This window comes from Macaca thibetana, chromosome 2 (assembly GCF_024542745.1).
Source record: "Macaca thibetana thibetana isolate TM-01 chromosome 2, ASM2454274v1, whole genome shotgun sequence".
In the NCBI taxonomy this organism is placed as follows: domain Eukaryota; kingdom Metazoa; phylum Chordata; class Mammalia; order Primates; family Cercopithecidae; genus Macaca; species Macaca thibetana.
The window spans coordinates 149,933,082-149,958,461 of NC_065579.1; the positions used below are offsets into that span (position 1 = coordinate 149,933,082).

At 44.3% G+C, this 25,380-nt stretch overlaps 1 protein-coding gene across 27 annotated transcripts in view; it reads right to left on the reverse strand.

Annotated features, from left to right (window-relative positions):
• The window catches only part of KALRN (kalirin RhoGEF kinase), a 708,666-nt gene that overhangs the window by 119,258 nt on the left and 564,028 nt on the right, over nucleotides 1-25,380 (reverse strand). For 6 of the 27 annotated variants that reach the window (XM_050781561.1, XM_050781560.1, XM_050781556.1 and 3 more), the window contains exon 1: nucleotides 22,918-23,182. The exons of 18 other annotated variants lie outside the window; for them this stretch is intronic. In XM_050781561.1, the coding sequence (XP_050637518.1) occupies nucleotides 22,918-23,002 (85 nt within the window). In that variant the 5' untranslated portion in view covers nucleotides 23,003-23,182. Of the gene's footprint in view, nucleotides 1-22,917; nucleotides 23,183-25,380 lie in introns of those variants that run through there. 3 more of the 27 variants (XM_050781553.1, XM_050781562.1, XM_050781554.1) reach the window with 2 other exon arrangements.

Below are 25,380 nucleotides of genomic sequence, written 5' to 3' on the forward strand. Positions count from 1 at the left end.
AGTGAACTAGCTGTGGATATATTTTATAGTTATTACACATATATATTATATGTATATAATGTACATACAGAAAAAAGAATGGAGGCTGGGTGCCGTGGCTCACGCCTGTAATCCCAGCACTTTGGGAGGCTGAGGCAGGCAGATCACTTGAGGCCAGGAGTTTGAGATCAGCCTGGCCTATGCGGTGAAACCCTGTCTCTACTAAAAATACAAAATTAGCCAGGTATAGTGGTACATGCCTGTAATCCCAACTGCTTGAGAGGCTGAGACATGAGAATCACTTGAACCCAGGAGGCAGAGGTTGCAGTGAGCCGAGATTGTGTCACTGCACTCCAGCCTGGGCGGCAGAGTGAGAAAGAGTTGAATAAAGTCAAGGTCTCTAGGATTATAGGGGGATAGATTTTCCTTATTTTTTCCAATATCTTCCAAATTATCGGTTACAAGTATGTATTACTTTAAAAAGTATGTCATACATAAATACACGCTCCTGAAATTTCATAAAATACTTTAGAAGATTATAGGGTAAAAAGTTCATCTCTCCCCAACTTATTCCCAGTGACTTGCCCATACCCAAATTCATTCTACTCTGCTACCTAGAAGTAACCACAGTGATTCAGTGTATATCTTGGATCATTTTCAATGCATCCACTCACATAGACACACAGTTTGTTCTTGCACAATGATGTTTATACTATGTCGTTGAATGGTTCTGTACGGATTTTTTCCCATTTAACAAATGGGAGATCTTCCTATGTTTGGATCTTCTATTTTGCTGTTTGTTTCAGATGGCTGAATACCACACCGCTGTAAAACTATACCACAACCATTCCCCTACTGGAAACAATGTCACTGTCCATCTTCTTGTTCGCTATTACAAAAATTATCACTTGAAATCCTGCGACAGATGGAGACCTTCTTTAGGGTACAGTACAAGAAGTGGTATTGATGAGTCAAAAGACACACAAATGTTCAATTTTTATAGATGTTGCCAAATGGCCCTCAAGAAAGAGAATCAACGTTCACACCAGTGGATGAATATCTATTTGGTCTTACCTATAATTTTGCCAGTCTGAAGGGTGAAACATAATCTTGTTTTTATTTGTATTTTTGATTACTAGATGTTATCTTTTCAAAAGTTTATTGCCTTTTGAAAAGTCTTACATCTTCATTGCTTTTGCCATTTTAAAAAATATTGGGTTAATTAGCTTTTTTCTTAATTTATAAGAACTCTTTATACATTCTGGGTCTTAATCTTTTATCTGTTATGCAGGTTACAAGCGTTTTCTCCTTGTCTGTCATTTGTTTTCACTTCCTTTATAGTGTCTTTACATTTGCCTGAAATCCTTCTGAAATTTATTTTTATGTATAATGAGATCTGTGGATATAATTTACCTGACTTTAATGTTAAGAAAAAACATTTTAAAGTAGAAACTTCAAAGAACCTCTGCTTTACATTTGTCTTTTATGGTTCTCATATTTTATAAATCAAATTTATGGTATTTTTAAGGACACAGGACTATAAGAAAGGATTAAGAAGAAGCCTTGCCACACATCACACAGCCTGGGCATTTTCATAGCTAAGTGAATGCTTCAAGCTATGCCAGCACTGAGCTTATCAGACATGTGAGATTTTGGGTTCTAGCTCTTAGGCAGTTTCCATGCTCCTCTGGGTCACCAACGAGGACTCCCATCTAAGAGAGGAGACACTCTAGTCTAAGTATCATGTAAGGCCAAAAGAATACCCCAAATGAAAACGATATAATTGCCCCAAACTATAATTCCCCTTGTACACAAACTCCAATCAATGTGATTTTATTTCTCTCTGTGTTTTCTGCAACTGTGAACTTGAGTTTCAGTATGTTTAGGTACAATAAAATTTGCTGAACAGATGCATGACTATGTTAAGTCAAGTCTTTAAGCTATTCATGATGGGGATAATCAGAGAAAGTCAGCAGTGGACTGAAATGATAAAGGAGAGTAAAGTTGATGGTTAATCAGAAGTAGGTTTTCCAATAAAGCCTCCCTCTTGGAAGAGATGCAAAAAGCTGTGGCAAGAATTACATTTTGATGTGTGTGTTGGGGTAGAGGGGATTTCACTCATGTGTAATGGAAGGGGTGGTGATGGAGGCAGATCCAAGTGCTACTCTGCTCTTGTGTATTTTGACAAATCACACTGCCATGGGTGAAGCACAGCAGCTTAAAAACCTGGGTGCATATGCATTTTTATTAGATACATGACACCAAACCCCTAAGGTACTAAAGCTCTATAATCAGGGGACAGAACCAATATCCAAGGCAGGTCTATGGAGCTTCAAAGTCTGTATTCTTACACAGTTTTGGGCCCCATTTGGATACAGGACTACAGTGGGATGAAACTATCTTAATGCACCTATTCTCTCTCTCTCTCTCTGTTTTTTTTTTTTTTTTTTTTTTTTGAGACAGAGTCCCATTTCTTTGCCCAGTTTGGAGTGCAATAGCACTATCTCAGCTCACTGCAACCTCCGCCTCCTGGGTTCAAGCGATTCTCCTGCCTCAGCCTCCTGAGTACCTGGGATTACAGGCATGTGCCACCAAGCCCGGCCATTTTTTTGTATTTTTAATAGACATGGGGTTTCACCATGTTGGCCAGGCTGGTCTCAAACTCCTGACCTCAAGTGATCCAGCTGCCTCAGCCTCCCAAAGTGCTGGGATTACAGGCATGAGACACTGCGCCCAGTCAATGCACCTATTATCTCTATACCCACACACAGAAAGGAATTTAGGCCAGGCGTGCTGGTTCATGTCTGTAATCTCAGAACTTTGAGAGGCCGAGGCAGCAGAATCCCTTGAGGCCAGGAGTTCAAGACTGGCCTGGGCAACAGAGTGAGACCCTGTGTAGTGCAATAGCGTGATCTCAGCTCACTTCAACCTTTGCCTCCTGGGCTCAAGTGATCTTCCCACCTCAGCCTCCTGAGTAGCTGGGACTACAGGTGCACACCAGCATGCCTGGCTAATTTGTGTGTGTGTGTGTGTGTGTGTGTGTGTGTGTGTATATATATATATATATATTTTTTTTTTAGAGATGAGATTTTGCCATGTTGCTCAGGCTGGTTTGGAACTCCTGGGCTTAGGTGATCTGCACACCTTGGCCTCCCAAAGTGCTGGAATTACAGGCATGAGCTACTGCACTCATCTAAAATTTTTTTTTTAATTAGTCAGGCATGATGGCACATCCTTGTGGTCCCACCTACTCAGGAGGCTGAGACAAGAGGATCGCTTGAGTGCAGTAGTTTGAGGCTGCAGTGACCTATGATTGCACCACTACATTCCAGCCTGGGTGACAGAGTGAGACCCTGTCTCTAAAATAATTAATTAATTAAAAATTTTAAAAGGAATTACACATCTAGTTCAAATTTTGAATCAGGAAAAAGTCTGAAAATTTCTAACCCAATAGAATGGAAATTACACAGTAATCACTATTATTCTCTTTAGTGGAATAATTTATTTTAAGGATCATAAAAATATTTATAGGGCTTTCATGAGCTCATCTCCAACCTTCATCTCCCAAACCTATTTTCCACCATTAAGCACCTTAACTTTCAATTCTATGATCACAAGGTTATACAGAAACAACCTTTGTGGTTCGGGAAGAGCAATACAGACCAACAGCAGCACCAAGAGTGGCTCTTGTCAGGCTCGATGCGTAACCTCCACACCCTCACTCTGGAGAATACACTACCCAAGGCATAGAGAAAGCTTAAAAAACACGAAAGCAGTCCTGACCATCTATTTGTTCAGAGTTCTTACTTTGCGGGGGTTTTGGATCTACCACCCGTGTTTCACCCCAACTGTTTCAGAGAAGGGATCTCTTAGTGATAGAATCCAAGTCCAAAGCACGCAACACAGAATCACATGTGTGAGCTGATGTTGTTCACTCTCTTTATCCTAGTGATGGCTCTGAGAATGACCTTCTCAAATAAGATCACCAGGCTCCACCTGGAGCACTTTTTCCTAGCCTGGTATAATGTATTATTCTAGAGAGGTGGGAGGGCATAGTTAGATACTATAAGGTAAAAACACCTTCATTCTCCCTCTTTTGCCCCCATCAAGTTCAAAGTCAAAACGAGGCAACCTTTACTTTAAGGCAAAGGAACCCAATAGACTAGCATATGGGAATACTGACTTTCTCTGAGACAGAACCCCAAAGCAAGGACACACATTTTTAATATCCATGCTGGTGGGAGGGTTGTGGGGAGAGATGCTCCATTTCAAAAATTGACTGGGTCTCTCCCTATAGGTCAGACACAGCTTAGCCTTTAGGCTACTCTCCTCTGGGGAAGTTGACACCTGCATACTGGCAAGGCCTGTGGGGAGAGCCAGGGACAGAAAGGAAGAATAGCTGATGAACATTTCAAGGAGAGAAACACTTCAGTTGCCTGCATTAACAGGTGGGCTCTGGGAGGTAAAACCCACAAGGAGAGGTCTGCGAATTTTAAGGAAGGATTAAGGAGTGTTGCCATAGGGACTAAGAAAATTAAGTGAGTCAATTAGAGGCTGCCAAGGCTACCAGGAGGAGGCAGGTAGAAGGAGATAGATTTCTGGGAGGGCTTTGATGACTAGAAACAGCCTTCTCTGGAGAGTCAATACTATTTTAGGAGACAAACAAGTGTGACTGTGGTTAAAGATAATCACAGTCAGATGTTGGCAAAAGTAGACAAACATTTCCAGGCCTCTGCTATTTAGGGTATAAAAGTGTGTGTGTATGCCAGGCAATGCTTGTGTTAAGAGCTTTGGCGGCACAGGGTTTACATATGCAAATAAAAATAACACCCCACAAGAAAAGGCTGCTTCTGGAAGTGCTAACCCATCCCATGGTTTCAGGCACATGATGTGGTATTGCACTAGATTCCACTGTAGTATTAAAAAAACAAAAAACAAACAAACAAAAAACTGGAATTAACTGGGGCCAGCAGGGTAAGTGAGAAGAAACCAGGACTCAACACACAGACTAAGTACTCTTGGGAAAATCATTTAATCTCTCTAAGCCTCAGCTTTGTCATTTGCGAAACATATAGGCTGACTCCCAAAAGCTGAAGACTTAAGGAGATGCTACAGTCTCATACCTGTTCATCATTACCATGGATATTCCATTCCTATCCAGGTCTCTATGTCCTTCCTGGTGCCATTTTCTCTGCCTAACATAGATGGAGTATATCCCTTCTGACGCTTTAAGATCCAGCCCTGTGTCACTTTTCCACAAGGCTTCCTCTGAACACATTCTCTCACTCCTTTAGAAAAACTGGTAGTTCTGTCCTCTGGGCGCATACAACAGGGAAGGCAGAGGGATTTCAGTTCTTAAACTCATCATAGTTTCTCATTAGACTACAGGTCCTAGGTTGACACATGACATAGAGGACATCTGCTGGCATCCATCCATCTCCCCAGCATCCATTTCTCTTCATGGGAGCACTCCAGATTTCACAGCTTTGTGAGTTGAAACCCTGTCCTTGCTGAGTCTCCACCCCCAGGGTGGGTCCCAAAATAAGAGAAATATTTCACTCAGCGGATCGTTAATTCAAGGATGGGCATATCACCTAATTCAGGGTAGACAGCACCAAGGAAAGTCAATTTGGGGGACTTCTGACTTCTTCTTTCCTTCTGAACATGAAGGTATATATGTGATTTTCACTATTGGAAAAAGCCTACTGTAAACTATAAATCTAACCAATAGTATATTTAGCCAAAATGTCATTTCTTTTTGCCTAAAACTGGTATGTATGGTTATTGAATACAAGAAGCTCTGATGGGTTGCTGACAACAGAATAGAAATTTTTCTTTCTTTTTTTTTGAGACAGAATCTTGCTATGTTGTCCAGGCTGGAGTGCAGTGGTGTGACCTTGGCTCACTACAATCTCTGCCTCCCACACTCAAGCCATACTCCCCACCCCAGCCTCCTGAGTAGCTGGGACTACAGGTGCATGCCACCAAACCCAGCTATTTTTTTTTTTTCCTAGAGATGGGGTTTCGCCATGTTGCCTAGGCTGGTCTCAAACACCTGGGCTCAAGCAATCCACCCGCCTTGGCCTCCCAAACTGCTGGGATTATAGGCATGAGCCACTACACTGGTCAGAATAGAAATTTCCGAGCCATAAAAGGCAGATATTTACCAGAGCATAGCAGATAATTGTAGTAACTAAAGGAATACATCCAAGATCATCAACTTTGAACATGAATATAGGATAATAGTACAAACTAATGCATACATATAAAGATCCTTAATAGTGACCTGGTTGAAGAATTACTTAAGAATCCAACACACTGGGAGGAGACCATCTCTTTTTAATAACAACTGTCATCGTGAATCAGCCATAGGATCTACCAGATCAGCAACTTGCTTTAACAGGGACACTCCCAGGGCTGAAAACCTGGGCAAAAGGCCAGTAGTTTGAGACCTAGGTTACAAGTCTGTTTTCCTTAAAAGCTTTGAGAAATAGTCACTAATCTACTTCCATCCTACATAATGGCTCATTTAAAGTTATTACCCTATAAGTTAGAGAAATGTTTGATAATGGGAAGAATGTTGCTGTTCTCAAGCTAACACTTACTGAGTGCACTCCATATGCTAGGGAGCCAGGAACTACCCTAAGTGATACACACACACTTTTTCACTTGAATCTTCACAGCCACCCTCAGGGATAGATGCCTGTATTTCCCCAAGTGTACAGATGAAGAGATTGCCATAAAGTTAGGTCACCAGACTAATGCCACACATGCAGCAAGCTCTAATGTCAGGAGGGGGACTCAGTCAGACCCTCCAAACCCATGCTTGGCTCTTAGAGGTCTGAACTAAAGACAGAGAATTGCCCACAAAAAGCTCTAGCTTACTTACAGAAAATGACGTGTGAGCACAAGAGGGCCAACTGGCCTATGTTCCTTCTTAGTCAAAGCCCTGTTTGTGATTCTAACCTGGGCACTTTCAGAGAGTGCTAGAACCCCAGCTTCAGAAGCTCTGTGATCTAATTTTCCTCTCCATTTCGAGCTGGGGCATTTTGGAAAAACACATGCACTTTAGGTAGCCTCTCCAAACCTGCCGCTAGGCTACTTCCAAAATATATGTTAGCAATCACAATCAGAAGAATAAAGATTGCTCTATTTGAATCAAATCTGATGCCACTCTAAAAATGTCATACATATATAGTCACATATATGATATCATATATATATAAATTTCATGGTATAGTGTGCTAATCACAAATATAAATACAAATTGGAGGTGTAACTAAATTATAATGAGCTAAATGTTACAAACTAAATGAGTTTCTACGCTTTCCAGTTTCACTTTTTAGTACCTGACTTGGCAAAGCCATTCCACAACCAGAATTATAGACACTCCCCTGTCCTGTCTTTGAAATACGTACCCACTGATACAGAAAAACCCACATAAAGATGTGAGCCAGGCAACCAAACAAGAGCTGAAATCAATATAACATAATGTGCAGATTGTATCTCATAAACCAAGAATCTGTGACTTTGGAAAAAGAGACAAAGTTGAGCACATAATTGTGCCATAAGGCTTGGCAAGAAGCCATGGTAATGACAAACTCAGGTGAGTTATGCCATTGGTATGTTACAATGAGAGGAAACTGAGAGGATGGAGAGTTTGGCTGACTTTCTCCAAGGGACCCAGCCATGCTACAGTAAACTCCAACAAGTCCCTTGGGATAACTATACTTATCCTCAACCTGAACTCCTGCTCTTCTTCCCCCGGGGCTGGTCTACCTTTTGGGAAGCCTTGCCCACTTTCTCTTCTAACTCCTACACACACATCTCCCTGAGAACAATCCATTTCTGATTTTGCTCTTGCAGCCCCGGCTTGCATATGCTGGCAGAAGGGTCATAGTTTAAATTTAGACTTGACCACCTCGCTGGGAATTCACTGGGAAACAAGCTGTGTGTGGAATCCATAGACACTCTGGTAGAGTTGGCTGCTAACACTCTAAAATGGAAGCACTAGTTGGTGGTGAAGCTGTAAGTTAAATTGGGAAAAGGGGAAGAATTTCTAAACCAAAGCCCAAAGAAATGGGAACTTCAAAATTAGAAAGGCTGTAAAAACCTTAAAAGGTTATTGAGGTCTTCTGCTTTGAAGCAGAACCCAAGTAAACAAACAGGATTATCTCTCGTTTTTAAATCCCTTTGTGGAATGGGAATTGGAAAAGATTGTAAAGGCCACTGAGTATGATGTCCCAAATGTTACAGAAACAGGTCTACAGCATTGCCCAAAGAGGGCCATGCAGACTCAGCTGAACCCTGCCAGCACGCTCTGAATAACAGTTTATCGCTGCAGGAGGCAGCAGCTGTGGATGGCAATGCCTCAGAACAGAAATGAGAGACAGACAGATGGGAAAGGCCAAGGTGGGTTGCAGGGAATGGGACTCTGGCTCTCTTAATCTGGATTCCAGTGCCAACATAATTATGATGAGACTCAGGTTGTAAATCAGGAAGTAAGGGCCCTGGCAGTGATCCTTTGTGACTTGGGTACAGGTTCCTCAGAGGTTCTTATAGACCAAAGAATGGCAGGAGAGCTCTTGAAGCAAGTCAGCTTCAAGCAAGGTACTAAAATTGTGAGCGCGATAAGGCTATCCAGCTTCATGCTGCTTTTACTCTACTTCCCTACCTTATGTTCTCCCATAGTAGTTAGCAAAACCTTTTGGAAATACTTTTTAAACTTGGTAGAGAACGCTAATAATACCCATTTGGGGGCCAGAAGAGGGGTAGTAACAAGACTCTTGGTAGCTATGTCAGTTTCTCAGGCAGGGTTCCAACTGCCCAATCTAACCCCCACCCCACCCCACCCCTGCCCCCAGATAGTCTCAGAGCATCCTGTTCTTTTCCTTGAGAGTACTTAGAAATGTGTGTGAGTGAGGCCAGGTGCGGTGGCTACACCTGTAATCCCAGCACTGTGGGAGGCTGAGGTGGACAGATCGCTTGAGCCCAGCTGTTCCAGACCAGCCTGGCCAACATAGCAAGACCCTGTCTCTATTAAATACAAGAAATTAGCTGGGCGTGGTGGCATGCTCCTGTGGTCCCAGCTACTCTTGAGGTTTAGGTAGGAGGATGGCTTGAGCCCAGGATGCAGAGGTTGCAGTGAGCCGAGATTGAGCCACTGCACTCCAGCTTGGGTGATAGAGCAAGTCTCAAAAACAAACGACGACAACAACAAACAAAAAACAAACAACAACCAAAAAAAAAAAAACCAAAAAACAAAACACGTGTGTGAGTGAGACAGAGGGGGTAATGAGGGGAAGAGAAAGAGAGAAAGGGAAGGACCTATCTATGACGCCCCTCTACACCATAAAATTATGACAGCAGTTCCTTGTCTCCTTTCTGATTATTGAGGGGACCAGGAGTTAGGAGGCCTCCAGCAAGGCCCCAGAATACTCTGGCAGCCACTGACCTCACTGGATCTCTGGGAGGACTTTACAGGACTGGATTAAATTAGAGCACACTGGCAAACCAGGTCTGGCTTCAGGTCAACCTTGACCTTCCACTTGGCTATGGGAAGCCCCTTGGGATGTCTCAAGAAAGTCTTCCGGCCTTGCTTGGAGATTCCAGGCCATTGGAGTAGCCCTTGATTTCATCAAGACCAGCTGGACCTCTCTCTTCTAGTTCTGGAAATCAAGCTGTGATTTCAGATGGACTTGGGTCTCCAGAGGAGCAGCTGTTCTCCCCCAGAATCCCTCTGGACATTTGTAAATACCAGAAGCAAGTGGCCACTGTGGGACAGATTTCTGTGGACTCAAACTGGAGCAGGTGGCAAAATACAGTTCCAGGAACCTGAGAGTTAGTTCCAATTCACTGGGGTCCTTGGCCCTCCAGATTCCTTCCAAAGAGCTGGGTCTTCCCTCATACTAGATCCAGTACTCCACCCTCCCTGTTCCCCCAAACATAAGGGCAGGACCGTCCTACATTTCACTATCTTCTCTACAGAGATAGGTAAAATTTACTACAGATAGAATGGAATTATTTCACTAATTATTAAAAAGAAGAAACAAACAGGTGAAATTAGTTTTATTGCATTACATTTAACCCAGTAGCTCCAAAAGTTTTTTCATCTCATAGTTCATTTCAAAACAATAGCTCCAAATATCATTTCAATATATAATGAATATAAAAATTGAGATGCTTTAAATATTTACATATATGGCGTATCTCAATTTGGACTGGCCTCATTTCAGGTCCTCAATAGCCACAAATGGCCAGTGGCTACTGGATTGGACAGTGCAGCTTTGGAAAGTAGCTCTAACCAAGTTTTCCTCTGTGGTTCCCTGAATATCCCTGCTGCTTTGCTCCCACCATGTCCTTGGCCCTTTAAAAACCCCTTCCTGCTCTTTAGCGCTTAGTGAGAACCCTGCATTCCCTGGGGAGTCCTCCCAGATCACCCCAGGCCACTATGCTCCCGTCAGCTTCTGCGTAATTATTTTAGCCAGCAATCTGGCAGGACCTCGCAGCACTGTTTCCCTTATTGTCTTTACCAACTGGTTTTTCTTTTATTTTTTCCCCCTTTTTGCTATTACTGTTTCATGCTTATGGAGTAGCTCCCACATTGGTCTACTTGGGACCAACTCGGGGCAGAGAAATATGTTTCCTATGTCACTAGCCTAATATCTGCCACATAGTACTCAAATATTTGGGAATCAACACAAAAAGTGCTCAGCCTAATTTCCTGTTTAAGGAATTAATGAAACCATCTGAATGTGACGGTTGACACAGGTCCACAGAGACACTATGTACTTATGTTTGTTGTTGGTTTTTGTTCGTTTTTTGAGACAGAGTCTTACTCTGTCACCTAGATTGGAGTGCCATGGCACAAACTTGGCTCACTGCAACCTCCGCCTCCTGGGTTCAAGGATTCTCATGCCTCAGTCTCCTGAGTAGCTGGAACTACAGGCATGCACCACCAATGCCTGGCTAATTTTTATATTTTTAGCAGAGATGGGGTTTCACCATGTTGGCCAGGCTGGTCTCGAACTCCTGGTCTCAAGTGATCTGCCCACCTTGGCCTCCCAAAGTGTTGGGATTACAGGTGTGAGCCACTGCGCCCGACCCTATGTACTTATTAATGATAGTAATAATCCAACACCTACCTAGATTTACTACAGGCCAGGTGTAAGTGATTTACATACATCAACTCACGTAAGCCTTGCAAAAACCCTGTGAAGAGATTCCATGGTCATCTCTACCTTCCAGATGAAGAAACTGAAGAAACTGTACTGTGTATTTAAATTACACACCAGATTTCAAAGGCTTGGTACAAAAAAATAATGTAAAGCATCTCAATTTTTATATTGATTGTATGTTGAAATGATATTTGGAGCTATTGTGTGTTTGGTTATTTTTTTTTTTTTTTTTTTTAAGATGGAGTTTTACTCTTGCCCCCCAGGATGGAGTGCAATGGCACGATTTTGGCTCACTGCAACCTCCACCTCTTGGGTTCAAGCGATTCTCCTGCCTCAGCCTCCCAAGTAGCTGTGATTACAGGTGCCCGCCACCATGCCCAGCTAATTTTTCTGTTTTTAGTAGAGACGGGGTTTCACCATGTTGGCCAGGCTGGTCTCAAACTCCTGACCTCAGGTGATCCACCTGCCTTGGCTCCCCGAAGTGCGGGGATTACAGACATGAGCTACCGCGCCTGTTTTTTTTGTTGTTGTTGCTGCTGTTGTTTGTTTTAAGATGGAGCTATTGTTTTGAAGTGAAATATGAGGTAAAACTTTGGGAGCTATTGGGTTAAATGCAATACAGTAAAACTAATTTCACCTGTTTCTACTTTTTAATAATTAGTGAAATGATATCCTATTTGTAGTATCGTTCTATCTGAGCTTATGTATCTTGCATAGAGTTACAGCAGAGCTGGGATTCAAATTCATTCTGGCACCTGATTCCAAGTTCTTAATCATCACGATATATTGCCTTTCATTCCAGAATGCCACAAAAGGTACTTTTTACATCCTACATATCAGTCTATATCCTATGAATTAAAGGCATTCGCTTATTATACTCTCAGCCAGGGTATTTCCTTATATAAAAAGAATTCATTCAGAAAATGTAAACAGAAGTAAACAGTAGGAGAGACATGAAATTCTTGGTACCAGAGGATGTTTCTCATAAATCCTCTTAAAACAAAAATAGTACACTCTTCCTTTCAAAGGGTGTGAAACTGAGGGTACTTGGTAACAAGTTCGTGTAATTTCAGACACCCTTTGATTCTGAAACTATTTCAAGCAATGTATCCTAAGGAAGTAATTATGGATGTGTACTAGGACATCCATAATTGCCATTAGTGTTTATAACAACAAAAATCAGAAATAACCTAAAATAGGGAGATTATTTCAATCAGAAGAAATCACATTTACATGATAAAATGTGTATCTAGTGGTACGGTAATAACCCAGCTCTCTAAATAAAACAAAAAGCCCCAATTCATGGTGTCTGGTAACTTCTGTGGTATAAATATTCCCACCACGGATGATCTCAAGCTACTAATAGTTTAATCTGCTCTGGAAATCCTATTTAACAATTCCTATCTGAGCTGAGCTGGCTCCAGTATACCACGGAATACATTCATTAAAATGTAGTAGAAGTTGTCCAATATGCTATGTGAAAAAAGTTTGTAACACTTCTGTATCATATTTCTGAGAAAAAAAATACACACATGGAAAAAAAAGATCAAAATAATGTATTTTGTGTTAATACTGGCTATCTCTAAGTGATATAATTTTATCTTCATTATCTGTATTTTCAAAATTTTCCCCTTTATGTATGATTTTTCTCAGAAAAAAAAAACAAGGTTCTCTTTCCTAGTTGCAATAATTTAAAAATGAACTACTTCCCATGATATGTCAAAAAAAAAAAGGAAGAAAGAACGAACGAACGAACGAATGAACGAAAGAAAGAAAAGAAGAAAAGAAAAAGAAAAAGAAAAAAGGAAAGAAAAATCCCTGGACCTGCTCAATGAAATCAGCTGCGCAATAAGAAGGTCCCAGGGGGTGAGAATATTCCCAATACCTCATAACTGAGAAAAAGAGGGGAGGGGTAAATCCTGAGGCTCCAGCCACAGTGCTTGCTGATCTCCGGGGGAGGAGAGATAAAGGCTGCTTATTCATAGGTCCTGCAGAAAGGCAAGGTGGGAAGTGGGACTGGAGATATTTCAGTCCCAGGACAAGAATTAGTCTGTTTATATAATCTGATCCTGGAAAGATCTATTTCTTAACCCAGGACTCGTCCCAGGATCTGCCCACCGAACTCTTAACCATTATATTAAACTAATACTAATAGTTGTCAGGTTTAAGTCTTGTCTGCAATGAAACATGTTTACAGTCATCAAAAATATCCTGGAAGGCTGGGCACCAGTGGCTCACGCTGGTAATCCCAGCACTTTGGGAGGCTGAGGCAGGCGAATCACAAGGTCAAGAAATCAAGACCATCCTGGCCAACATGGTGAAATCCCGTCTCTACTAAAAATTCAAAAATCAGCTGGGCGTGGTGGCACATGCCTGTAGTCCCAGTTACTTGGGAGGCTGAGGCAGAAGAATAGCTTGAACCCAGGAGATGGAGGTTGCAGTGAGCCGAGATCTCGCCACCGCACTCCAGCCTGGCGACAGAGTGAGACTCTGCCTCCAAAAAAAAAAAAATTCCTGGAAATGCATCCATAGGGAAAGATGTTCAGAAGATTAAATGCAAGCAAGTTATAAAAGCAGCATGTAAAAATGAACCCATTTAAGTAAAAAGGGGTAAACATACGGAAAAGAATATAGTAAGTGATTAGGTAGCGGTTGTCTCTAGATGGTTAGGATTATGCTATTTTGGTCTTTTTGTTTGCCTATTTTGATTTTTTTCTGTAGTGAGCATAGTTATTTTTAAGAGTAATGAGGAGGCCAGGTGTGGTGGCTCACCTGTAATGCCAACATTTTGGAGGGCTGAGGCAGGAGGATTATTTGAACCCAGGAATCAGAGACCAGCCTGGGCAACGTGGCAAGACCTCGTCTGGCAGGGAAATGTGGCAGGAGAAGGTAATGAGGAAAATAAAATAAAAGCAAAGTAATCTTAAGTGAGAAGAAAGATGCAACAACCTCCCTTACTGGATCTTTGGGCTGTTAAGCTCATGGAAGACATAGACAATTCCTGATTCCTAATTCCTACTCCCCGCCACCCCTGTGAAAGCAAATAGCAAACAGTCCTCTACAACGTCTCAAACGAAGAATTCCCCAGGGACTCAGGGAGCCTTCTGTTATGGAATGCTTTTGCTGGAGCTGGGGAGAGGAGGCAGAAGGTTAGGGGAGGGTGGAGGGAGGACAGAGAAAAGAACAAATCAAAAAGAAAAATACAAGACAGAGGAAATCTACCTTTTCCCTCCGAGTCAGCAGCACTAAGTCAGTAGTCCTCAAATTTGAGCGTGCACCACAACCACCTGGAGTGCTTATTAAAACACAGACTGCTACAGCCCACCCCTGAGTTGTGGGGCAGGGTGGGGTGGGGCGGGGCAGGGCAGGGGTGTTGGTTGATGGTGCCTGGGAATCTGCATTTGTAACATGTTTCCAGGTGACCACACTTTGAGAACTTCTGCTCTAAGCCATTCTGTGAGTAGGCAGACAAAGAAGAGAAGGAGCGCTGCACAGATACGAAACTGAGATAAAAAATCTGTGGCAAAGAGTTTGCAATTCTTTTAAACAAGGCTTGGTTTCCCCTTTGAATGGGAGCAGATACCATCCCTTTCCCCCCAGGAGCAGTATGAAGATTCTCATGGAGAGAGAGCAGAAACTGAGAATATCCTGACAGCTGATGACACACCAGATGCTGTAAAAGAAGAGATACAAGCCCACAACTAATCCTGCGCCGGTAAGAGCAGATACCTGGAAACAGAAACATTTTAGGAGGTACTGCTTTGACCTAGCAGCAGAAGGGGTTTCCCTTCCCTTCCCTTCAATTTGACAGTTTCCTCACTGTGGTCACCAGAAAGGCAAGAATGTGGAACAACCTGTTTTCCTAACTCTGATCTTTGCTCTTTCACTTGGCAAAAGCCGCCTGGCAGCCTCCTGGCTGCCTCACAGGTGTAACCAGGGCTCCCCTCCTTCCAGGAATTGTAACAACATAGTTCTGCCAAGAGCAAAAGATATGCTCTATTAGTCACTGATTACAGCAGGCAGGGAGGCAAACCACCCGTGGGCCTCACCGACAAGGGAGGGGGAAGGTACTGGCCGAGCCTCAGCGAAACATCCAGCACCACGGGGGCTGGAATAATGGCCTGAGGGCAGCCGGTTATGACTTTTTTCTGGGCAAAAACAGTCTGAAGAAGAACCAACAAAGCCTCAAACATAAAAGATGTGCAATAAATACCGGCGAAAAGAAGAGAAAAACGTTTCCAATGATACTGCTAGCCAAAGCCAAGGCACAGGCAAGAAAAAGCAATTAGCTATTTTTTTTTTTTTTTTTTTTTGGGTATAATGTAGGTTCTCAGGATCCAAACTTCAAAAATTAGGTTGCTCTTCTCCAGTTCTTGTACCTTGTGTTGCCCCTAAGAGAAGGATAACTTAGGGATATGTAGGCTTCTTGCCAGTATTTTTTCTTTTTTTCTTTTTTTTCCTTTGAGACAGAGTCTTGCTCTGTCACCCAGGCTGGAGTGCAGTGGCGCTATCTCGGCTCACTGCAACCTCTGCATCCTGGGTTCAAGCAACTCTCCTGCCTCAGCCTCCCGATTAGCTGGGATTATAGATGTGCACCACCACACCCAGGTAATTTTTGTATTTTTAGTAGAGACGGGGTTTCACTATGTTGGCCAGGCTGGTCTTGAACTCCCAACCTCAGGTGATCTGCCTGCCTCGGCATCCCAAAGTGCTGCGCTTACAGGCGTGAGCCACTGTGCCCAGCCTCTTGCCAGTATCTTCTGTTGAATCTTCTTTTATGTAACACAAAGAAATTACAACAGTGGAAGTGTTATGTGGTTTTTTATTGGTTTAAGTTTTTTAAAAAGGAAATTCCCACCACACATCTAGATCACAAGTTTTCTTCCCCACAGTGACAGCTCCACAGCACTGAGGCACTGTTGACAGTGGTTTGAGTCAGGGCCATTAAATTGCTTTGGAACTTACATTTACAGTGTTAGCACCTAGTGGACCCACAGATATTTAGCTGGGAGTCCCCTGAGGATGGGGTCTATGTCTAGTATTACAATTACTGCTATGGTTAATAGTTAATCTTTTTTAGAGCACTTTATATGCCTGGCATTATGCTAGGCCCTTTACTTACATTGTCTTAACCAATCTTCACAGCTCAATGGAGGAAACGTCATTATGATTCCTTCTTGTCCACTCTCCCAAGCACCTAGCTCAGGGCTGGCATGCAGTCAGCATAAACATTTGTCAAATAAATTAAAACACTGTGTCACATAAAGAGTGATGTTCAAAGATGCAATGACTGTGAAAGGGTAAGCTTCAAGAACAGGGACAATGGCTGGGCATGGTGGCTCACACCTGTAATCCCAGCACTTTTGGAGGCAGAGGCGAGAGGATTGCTTGTGTCTAGGAGATCGAGACCGGCTTGGGCAACACAGTGAGGCCTTGTCTCAAAAAAAGAAAAGGAAAGAAAAAGGACAAAAAACATCGGGGAAAAGGGACCTGAATTAAGTTGAACCAGAGAGAAAAACATGAACAGATATTAACTAAGAAAACGTGTATAAGCTGCTCCGGGAGACAGAGATGTGATGGTGGTCTCTGCCGTCTTCAGTTTTGGGACAGAAGAGTCCCTTGAAAGCAGACCACATCTGAAAGCAGCTACATTTAATTCCAAATGGCTCCAGGCAGTGCAGTCACCCCCAAGAACAACAGATCATTCCATAGTCAACACCCCATTTACAGTTTAGGTACTATCTCTACCCTTCTCAGTTGGGTCAGTCCTGCCTCTGTTCATAGGAAGACAAGCCACATGCCCAGGAATGAAAGAGTTGAGGAAAAAGTATCAGAAAAGGATGCTAGTTCTGATCCTGCTACTAAAAGTCTGGATCCCCATTTTCTCCTGTATAAAAGGAGTAGGTGGAATTAAATGATTCCTGGTGTTCCTTCTGGCTCTAGCTTTCCATGATTTAGTCCCTTCTGCTTGAGAAGACACCCTCAGGTTTCAGACCTCAACCTTTTCCAGAGTCCTCCTTCAGGAAAAGCCTGGGGTTAGGTCTGAAGGGGCAGGATGTGCTACTCACTGAAAGACGAACAGCACTTCAAAAAAATGGGCAATTGCTTCTTGGCCTTTTGGCTAAGATCAAGTGCAAAAAGATGGGCAATGTTTTTAGGGTGGAAGAGAACAGTGTGAAGATTCTTAAAAGGAATACCACAAAAGAGAATGTCTACAACACCACTCCAGAAGGTATGCCCAGTGCTGTACAGGCTCAAGAGTCAAGACCCCAACATTCAACTTGCTTTTTAATTTTTATTTTTAAAGTTATTTTGCATTAAAAAAACAGATACAGAGTCATAATTTGTATCTTTTTATCCCAAGGTAGGACTTACGAACCTATACCCTAGGGAACCATTGCCTACAGGATTATCAGTGATTGGTGGGCATGCAGCTGTACCACAGGAGGGATATTCAACTTCAGTTTCGAATCTCCACCTCACCACCTTCATACACCCCCATTTCTACCAGGCTGTGGTTTGACTGGCAGTCAGTAGTGTTATCCAGATACTAAGAGAAGCATAGGATTCGGGTTGAAGACAGTAAATATGTGTGCTACTTCTTCCCATGTTGAATATATCCCTGGTTGATTCTGCTGATATATTTAATTTAAAAAGAAAGAAAGAAAGAAGGAAAAATAGAAATAGAGTACATTCCTGGGAGGCAAAGAAAACCATGAGACATATCGCAAAAGCATACAGTAGGCCCTCTGTATCCACAGGTTCTACATCCTCAGATTCACCAAACTGATAAAAAAAAATACTGTATTTGTGGGGTGCAAAACCCACGGGCACAGGGATCTTTGACTTTTTGTATCTGAAGGTTCAACAAGGCCAACTATGGGACTTGAGCATCCTCAGAGTTTGGTACCCGCAGGGGTTCCTGGAACCAATCCCCTGTGGCTACTAACCAATCCCCTTTAGCACTGTACATGCTAAATAATCAATTCAGTTTTCATCATGGTAAAGGCACTTCCTAGAAGATGAAATAAAAGGATACACATCAAGGCCCTAAGGATTTTATCCCCTGGATGATGAATTTTTATTTTTGTTCCTTTTTTGGAGATAGGGTCTCACTCTGTCACCCAGGCTGAGTGCAGTGGTGCTATCATAGTTCACTGCAAACTTGAATTCCTGGGCTCAACCGATCCTCCCACCTCAACCTCCCGAGTAGCTGGGACTACAGGTACATGTCACTACACCCAGCTAATATTTTAATTTTTTGTAGAGATGGGGTCTCCCTATGTTGCTCAGGCTGGTGTTGATCTCCTGGGCTCACTTAATCCTCCTGCCTTGGCCTCCCAAAGTGCTGGGATTACAGTGGATGGTGAATTAAAGTCCACAACAGTGAATGTCATAATGGTTCCTTTTTGCGGTTACCAACACCTTTCTAAAGGAACTTGGTGTCATGGTTTCACATATTAAACTCCATTTATAAAATGGGCTATATTAATTTAAGGGCCAAGGAAGAGACATTTACATCAAGTCATAAGGTTTCTGGTTGAGACTTCTGGAACAAAGTAGGATAAGAGAAAGTTATAGATAAAAATGCCTTTGGATGACCTATGAATCCCCACAACACTTACCCATAGCCCATGACATCAGAGTCAAGGAGGAAGGACTACCCACATAAAGAAAGAATCATAGAAACCGATCCCTGCACCGCCCCAGTGAAGTGATTCAGCTTGGGTAAGTCCCACCTCCTTCCTCTCTTTACCTCTGAGATGTTCAGACGGCTGGACTATCTCAGTCTAAATCTGAAGACACAATGGCAAGTGGACTTGGGACGCAAGGACACTGATACAGCAATAAACAAGTATAAATAAATCCCATGCACACTGTGGAGCAGCAAAGGAGGGTGGCAATCAGGAAAAGCTTTCAAAACGGGACTTGTGTCCACATACCTAAAGTTAACGAAAGTTGACTAGAAACTTAAGTGTCTTGGTTGGGCATGGTGGCTCACGCCTGTAATCCCAGCACTTTGGGAGGCCAAGGGGAGTGGATCACTTGAGGTCAGGAGTTCAAGACCAGCCTAGACAACATGGTGAAACCCCGTCTCTACTGAAAATACAAAAAATTAGCTGGGCGTGGTGGTGCACACTTGTAGTCCCAGCTATTCAGGAAGCTGACACATGAGAATTGCTTAAACCTGGGAGGTGGAGGTTGTAGTGAGCCAAGATTGCCCCACGGCACTCCAGCCTGAGCGACAGAGCGAGACTCCATCTCAAAAACAAAATTAAGTCTCTAAAACTGGCTTCTACCTAGAAAGGTCAGAAAAATCTCTGGGCTCCTTGATCACAAATTCCAGTGCAATACATAGCTTAGCAATTTCCAGGTGATTTGAAATCTCTTCTGAACTGACCCACTTTTTCGGGCTTGAAGGACAGTCTAGCTAGTCAAAGCTATCCCAAAACTAACTCCCCACAGAGTGTGACATCAATGATTTATCACCCCTTAGACACATGCATGCAATTATCTCACTTTTGGTTGTTTTTCACCTTCAAAAAGGCAGTTATAAATGCATTTGCCTTCTTTCTTCCTTCTCACCTGATATCTATTTTCTTTCTATCCTTGGTTTTCAGTTTTCCTGCCTCTCAACACCAGTTTCAAGGTAGGGAAGAAAAATCATCTTTCATCAAACCTGCTTTCTATACTCATACTCAATAGAACCAAAAAGGCTAAGTGCAGTGGTTCACGCCTGTAATCCCAGCATTTTGGGAGGCTGAGGCAGTAGGATCACTTGAGCCCAGAAGTTTGAGACCAGCCTGGGCAACAATAGTGAGACCTTGTCTCTAAAAAATAAAAATATTAGCCTGGGGTAGTGGCATGCACCTATGGTCCTAGCCACTTGGGAGGCTGAGGTGGGAGCCCAGGAGATCCAGGTTGCAGTGAACCATGATCAAACCACTGCACTCCAACCTGGGCAATAGAGTGAGACCCTGTTTCAAAAAAAAAAAGTGGAGTGTGGGGGTGGAGGGAAAAACACAAGACAGTAGCTTTCCATACTCTTCCAAATCAAAAGATAAGTTCAGTGAAATTTATCCATATTTTCCTCAAATGTGATATTTAAAGACCACATAGGTACTTTATCTAAATCCTTGACTCTGACCCTAGTGATGACAATTACAACCACTCAGGATTCACCAGAGAAATTCCAGTGTAGCTCACTTAGCTTCAAGTCAAAAATAGCCAAAACATTCCACTTCCTCTTGGTTCTTTTACTTTTGTCCTTCTCCTCAGACTTTAGAAGGAGGTATCCTTTAAATCCTGCATGACTAGAAGCCAGACGGTCAAGGCCCCTTGCCTTGGGAACCACAGCAGTGGGCTCTGAGTCATTGCTTCAGAGTAAAGCTACTCAAGCCGCAGGAGACAGCCGAGTTCTCCCTGAGAGAGAAGGCATGGAGACCAAACAACCCGCGGCCTTTATCTAAAAGGTGGAGTGGGGAGGCTGCCTTTCCATTGTATTTTCCCTAAGACCAGAGGAACTGGTTCAACTGAAAGGCGAGGCAGTCAGTACCTTGCAGTGCACACCCTCCACTTGAGGGACAGCCTCAAGACTCTCCCCTCAGCTCTTCTGGGTGTTGCAACTGGGCAAGCCTCTTCCCAAAGAGTCTATGGGCTCTAGGCCATGCACTCAGGCTCAGCACAGACCTTATCTTTTCAATCTGCTTTCAAATTGATGCCTACAGGCTGAGTGGAGACTGTTCTTGGTTAGAGTGAGCCTGAGGAGCCCCAGGCATGCCCAACACCTCAGACACGACCCCCAGCCCAGCCACAGGCTGGAGTTTTCTTTGGAGAGTGGCTAACTCACCTCTCCCACCATCGTCCTCTGATGAGCCCGTTTTTCATCTTCACAATCTAGGGGATTGAGGAGTAAAGCAGGAGAAGGCCCCAGGCCCCCACCTTGCCACCCTTCTTTTTCCTTTCAAACTGGTCTCATTGCTTGGACCTCTGACTCCCTCAGTCTTCATCTGAGGGTCGCTGGCCTTTTCAGCTCCGGCTCCTACGATAGCCACTCGCACGCCTCCTCTCCTAGCCACGGAGCCAGCAGCCACTGCCTTCACAGGCCCCAGGCAGGAGGCACCCAGCAGGCCCCGGAGCCAGCTCCCCAGCCCCTCCCCCTGCATCGCAGCAAGAGGGAAAGTCAGGCAATTTCTCAACAAAGCAAAGGCCAGCAAGACCCCCAGAGAGTTACCCTGCAGGGCAGCCAGGACTGTCACATATCTGGACTCAAGGAGGCAGCTGTGGGGGCTTCAGATAAGCACCACCCCAGCCCCCACATTCTGTCTGACAGGAAACGGACTCCCAAGAAATCCTGCAGAGAAGCCCTTCGCGGGGAAAGCAGGGCAGCCTTGGAGCCAACCCACCCACTCAGATTCCCCTTGGCCATTTCCTGCTTCCTCCGTGCTTTATTCCCCCTTTCCCTCAATTCCCAGCCTTGGTTTTGAATGTTTCTGAATCAGACTTAGAGGGTCCCTGGCCCCTCACATTCCTTCTTCATCTGAATTCTGGTTTTTAGAGCTCAAAACCACACAGTTCCAGGCTATTCTAATTAAATGCAGAGATTGAGACCATCTAACGCTAAGATTATGACCTTAATGACTTGCAGGAAAAGTCATTCAGATTTAATTAATTTTGGTAACCTTAAATCTGCTCAGGATAGAAAATTTCTCAGGGCTATGTTGTGTGTTTGTGGCATAGAGGATGGTGAAAGGTGGCTTGGATGAAGTTTATTCACCAGTAACTCGGCCAGAAAGTTCCATCAGGATTTTGCATAGCGGATGGGATGAGAGACTGGGTGGGGTATTGTAAATGGGGGTGGAGGCCAGAGGCCCAAAAGGTGAAACTTTTTAAGAGGGCAAATGTCAAGTAGGGGCTACATTCTCATTTCCACCCACACAAAAACAGTCTTCCCCCACTCTCCTAGCGTGTGTTAAAGTGACAGGAACAGCCTTAGGAGCATCTGCTTATCCTATTTGGGAAGGTTCTGATTTCTTTTTCAGGAGAAGCCACACCATTGAGAACCCTCCCTCTGTGATCCTTCTCGCCCTCCTGCTCGCCAGCTGCTCTGGGGGAAATTGGGTGCTTCCTCCAAGTCTCTTCCACAACATTAAGATTAGCAGAATAATTAAATACAGTCCTAATTGGGCACAGAGAGAGTTGTTAATTAATGAGCCAAGCTCTGGCCCAGAGCTGCAAATCCACGCTGGCCTGTGAAAACCCAGGCAGAAAAAAAATGTGCTCCAGTCCTATGAGAAAATTGTCACTTGGCAAAAATAGTTCCTGGTGTAGACACAGGTGTCAAACACATTCCTGTAGCCAGGAGTCACGCGTTAATCCCGCAGCTGAGATCCATGTGTCAATAAGTGAGGTACTTCTCCGCCACTATAGGGACACACGCGGCTCTGCGTCCCCTTCCTACCCCCGCGTCCGCATCCCACTCCCCAGCAGGCTGGCGCCCTGACATCCAAAGTCGCTGCTAAGTGACTGAGTTCCCAAACAACAGCTCCGCATCCAAGTCAGAAGCGCCAGCGCGCGCGTTCTGTCTGGGGAACTGTGAAACGGATCGCAGCAAACTCTCCCTTCGCCGCCCTCCTGATCGCCACCCCCATCCCCCTACCCCAGAGGCCTCCCCAACCCTTCCCTCCCTACCAGCCTCCCTCGGGCTCAGCGCGACCAGTCTGGCTAAGGGAAGGCACCAAGGCCACCGACAGCCACTCACCTCTGCACGGGAAGCAACAGCAGCACTTAGCAAAGAGCCACCCCAAAGAGGGACCTCGGGTGTAAGCCCTGTCGCCGCCCTTCATGTTGCCCCGCCGCCCCAGCGCTCCCGCATGGCACCGGGCGCCAGCCCGGGGTGAGAGCGCGGCGGGAAGGAAACTTCAGCGCCGCCGCCCGAGAGCCGGCTCCCGCCCTCGCTCCCGCCCTCCCCGCTGTGCTCTCCCCGCACCGCGGCCGGCCGCAGCTCTGACTTACTGGGAGCCACTGCCACCTTGGGAAGCGGGGAGGGGCCCGGCGGGGAGGGAGGGCCTAAGGGGCGGAGTTCCAAGGTCCAGCTGTGCGCAGGAGACCTGGCCAGCAGCGGCCAGAGCCTTATGCAACGCTGTCAGTGGCACCAGCGCTGTGGGCACGGGGCAAATGGGTGGAGTTTGAGCCCTTGGCACCAAACAGGTAGGTACTCCTTATGTGCAACTTCCTCCCCTCAAAGGCCACCACAATGAGCGTTGGCTTAAAAAAAATAACTAGATGGGGCCAAAGAGGTGAGAGAGAGAGGCAGACTTAGAATGTCCAAGACTCAGGGATGCCCTTTTCTTCCTCGCAGCCTCACCTGTTCCCTCCCCACAGCCTCCTCTGTATTGAAAACACCGTCCCCAACCCTTTCTTTCCTTCCATGTAATGCTGATTACTAACAATGATAACAGTGCCTCATCTTGATCAGCTCTCCAACTGTAATGACGTGAAAACACTGGGTTTGGAATCATACAACCAACCTTCAAAGCTCAGTTTTGCCACCTGCTAGCTGTTTGACCTTAGGCAAGTCACTTCACCTTTTATCTTCAGTTTCCCCATTAAAAAAAAAATGTAAAAGAATTCCTATTTTCCACGGTTGTAGATTTTCTTTTTAAAAGTTTTTTTTAATAGTGATAGGGTCTTGCTATGTTGCCCCAGTTAGTCTTGAACTCCTGGGCTCAAGTGATCCTCCTGCCTTAGCCTCCCAAAGCATTAGGATTAGCCACCACATGCAGCCGATGGTAGAATTTAAAAATATCTATGGATATCTCCCAGAGTTGCTGATTTAGTAGGTAGGAGGTGGGGCCCGAGAATTTGCACTGCTACAAGTTCCCAGATGATGCTGATGTTGTTGGTACAGGACCACACTGAGACCTACTTGAGATTCAGACTTTTTCCTTGCCTATTTGGCATCTGTCTCCTTTTCTTTTTGTAACAGCACCTTGACTTGTCTTTGAGGAACCAGTCCTCCTCCCTTCTCAGGCCATGTTTCTGGGTGTGGCTAACATCCTGTTACAGAAGTGAAGTTTAATATTTCCAGGTGAATTAATACCTACAGAAAAACTTCAAACATCTTACTTATGGCGCAAGACTGCCATTCACCATCCCCCCTGCCCAATATGCCCAGTAGACCTGTCATTCCTTTACTTATATCCCTATCCCTGTCTTTTAGAGCTTTTTCATGTTTCAAGGTCAAGCTTGCTTTCCACAACCCCCTTGAAGTCCACTTGGGCTACACCAGTGGGGCCTTTCCACGAACCACTGTATTACTCACAGGATGTCTCTCCCATTGCTTTGTGTCCAGCTTTAGGGCAAAGGGCCTGCTGGAAACACACAACACTCATAAAGAGGGCCTATTCATCAGGAAAAAGGGAAGTTTGTGGGAGGAATGAAAAACAGAAGCTTGATCACCCAGGTAACCAATGCCTTCCTGGAAGAAACACACTCATGGGACAAGGCTTTTAAAAGTTACCAGGATTTGGGGCTTCCTTTCCCAGTTGGAACCATGCTTAGATTTGTGCTTTATTTATCTATGTGACAGCCAGGCATGGGTGCTCATGCCTGTAATCCCAGCACTTTGAGAGGCCAAGGCAGATCACTTGAGCCCAGGAGTTCGAGACCAGCCTGAACAATGCAGGGAGGCCCTGTCTCTACAAATAATAAAAATAAATGAATAAATACATAAATGAGCGGGTCTTGGTGGACCATGCCTGTGGTCCCAGTTACTTGGGAGGCTGAGGTGGAAGGATCACTTGAGCCTGGGGATGTCAAGCCCGCAGTGATTCATGATTGTGCTGCTACACTCCAGGCTGGGCAACAGAGTGAGACACCATCCCCCCCAGCTTACACCCCCCCAAAAAAAAATATGTGCCAAGGCATCTGCCACATGGTTGGGATACCAGTAAATGATCAAAGCATGATCTAATGAGTAACAATAGCTTACATTTATTGAGCATTTATATGCTAAGCAGTTTCCTCCATGTTCTCCATATATTATCTCATTTAAAAAACCTTGTAAAGTAGTTTCCTGTTTTACCTTTGAAGAAACTGAATTAATAAACTACGATGAGGCTTTAATGGTTTAATTCTAAAGAGGAACTCTAAAAAGCTTCGCCCCTTTGGAACAGTAGAACATAAAGTCAAAAATCTACCCTCTATTTCTACTACTGCCATC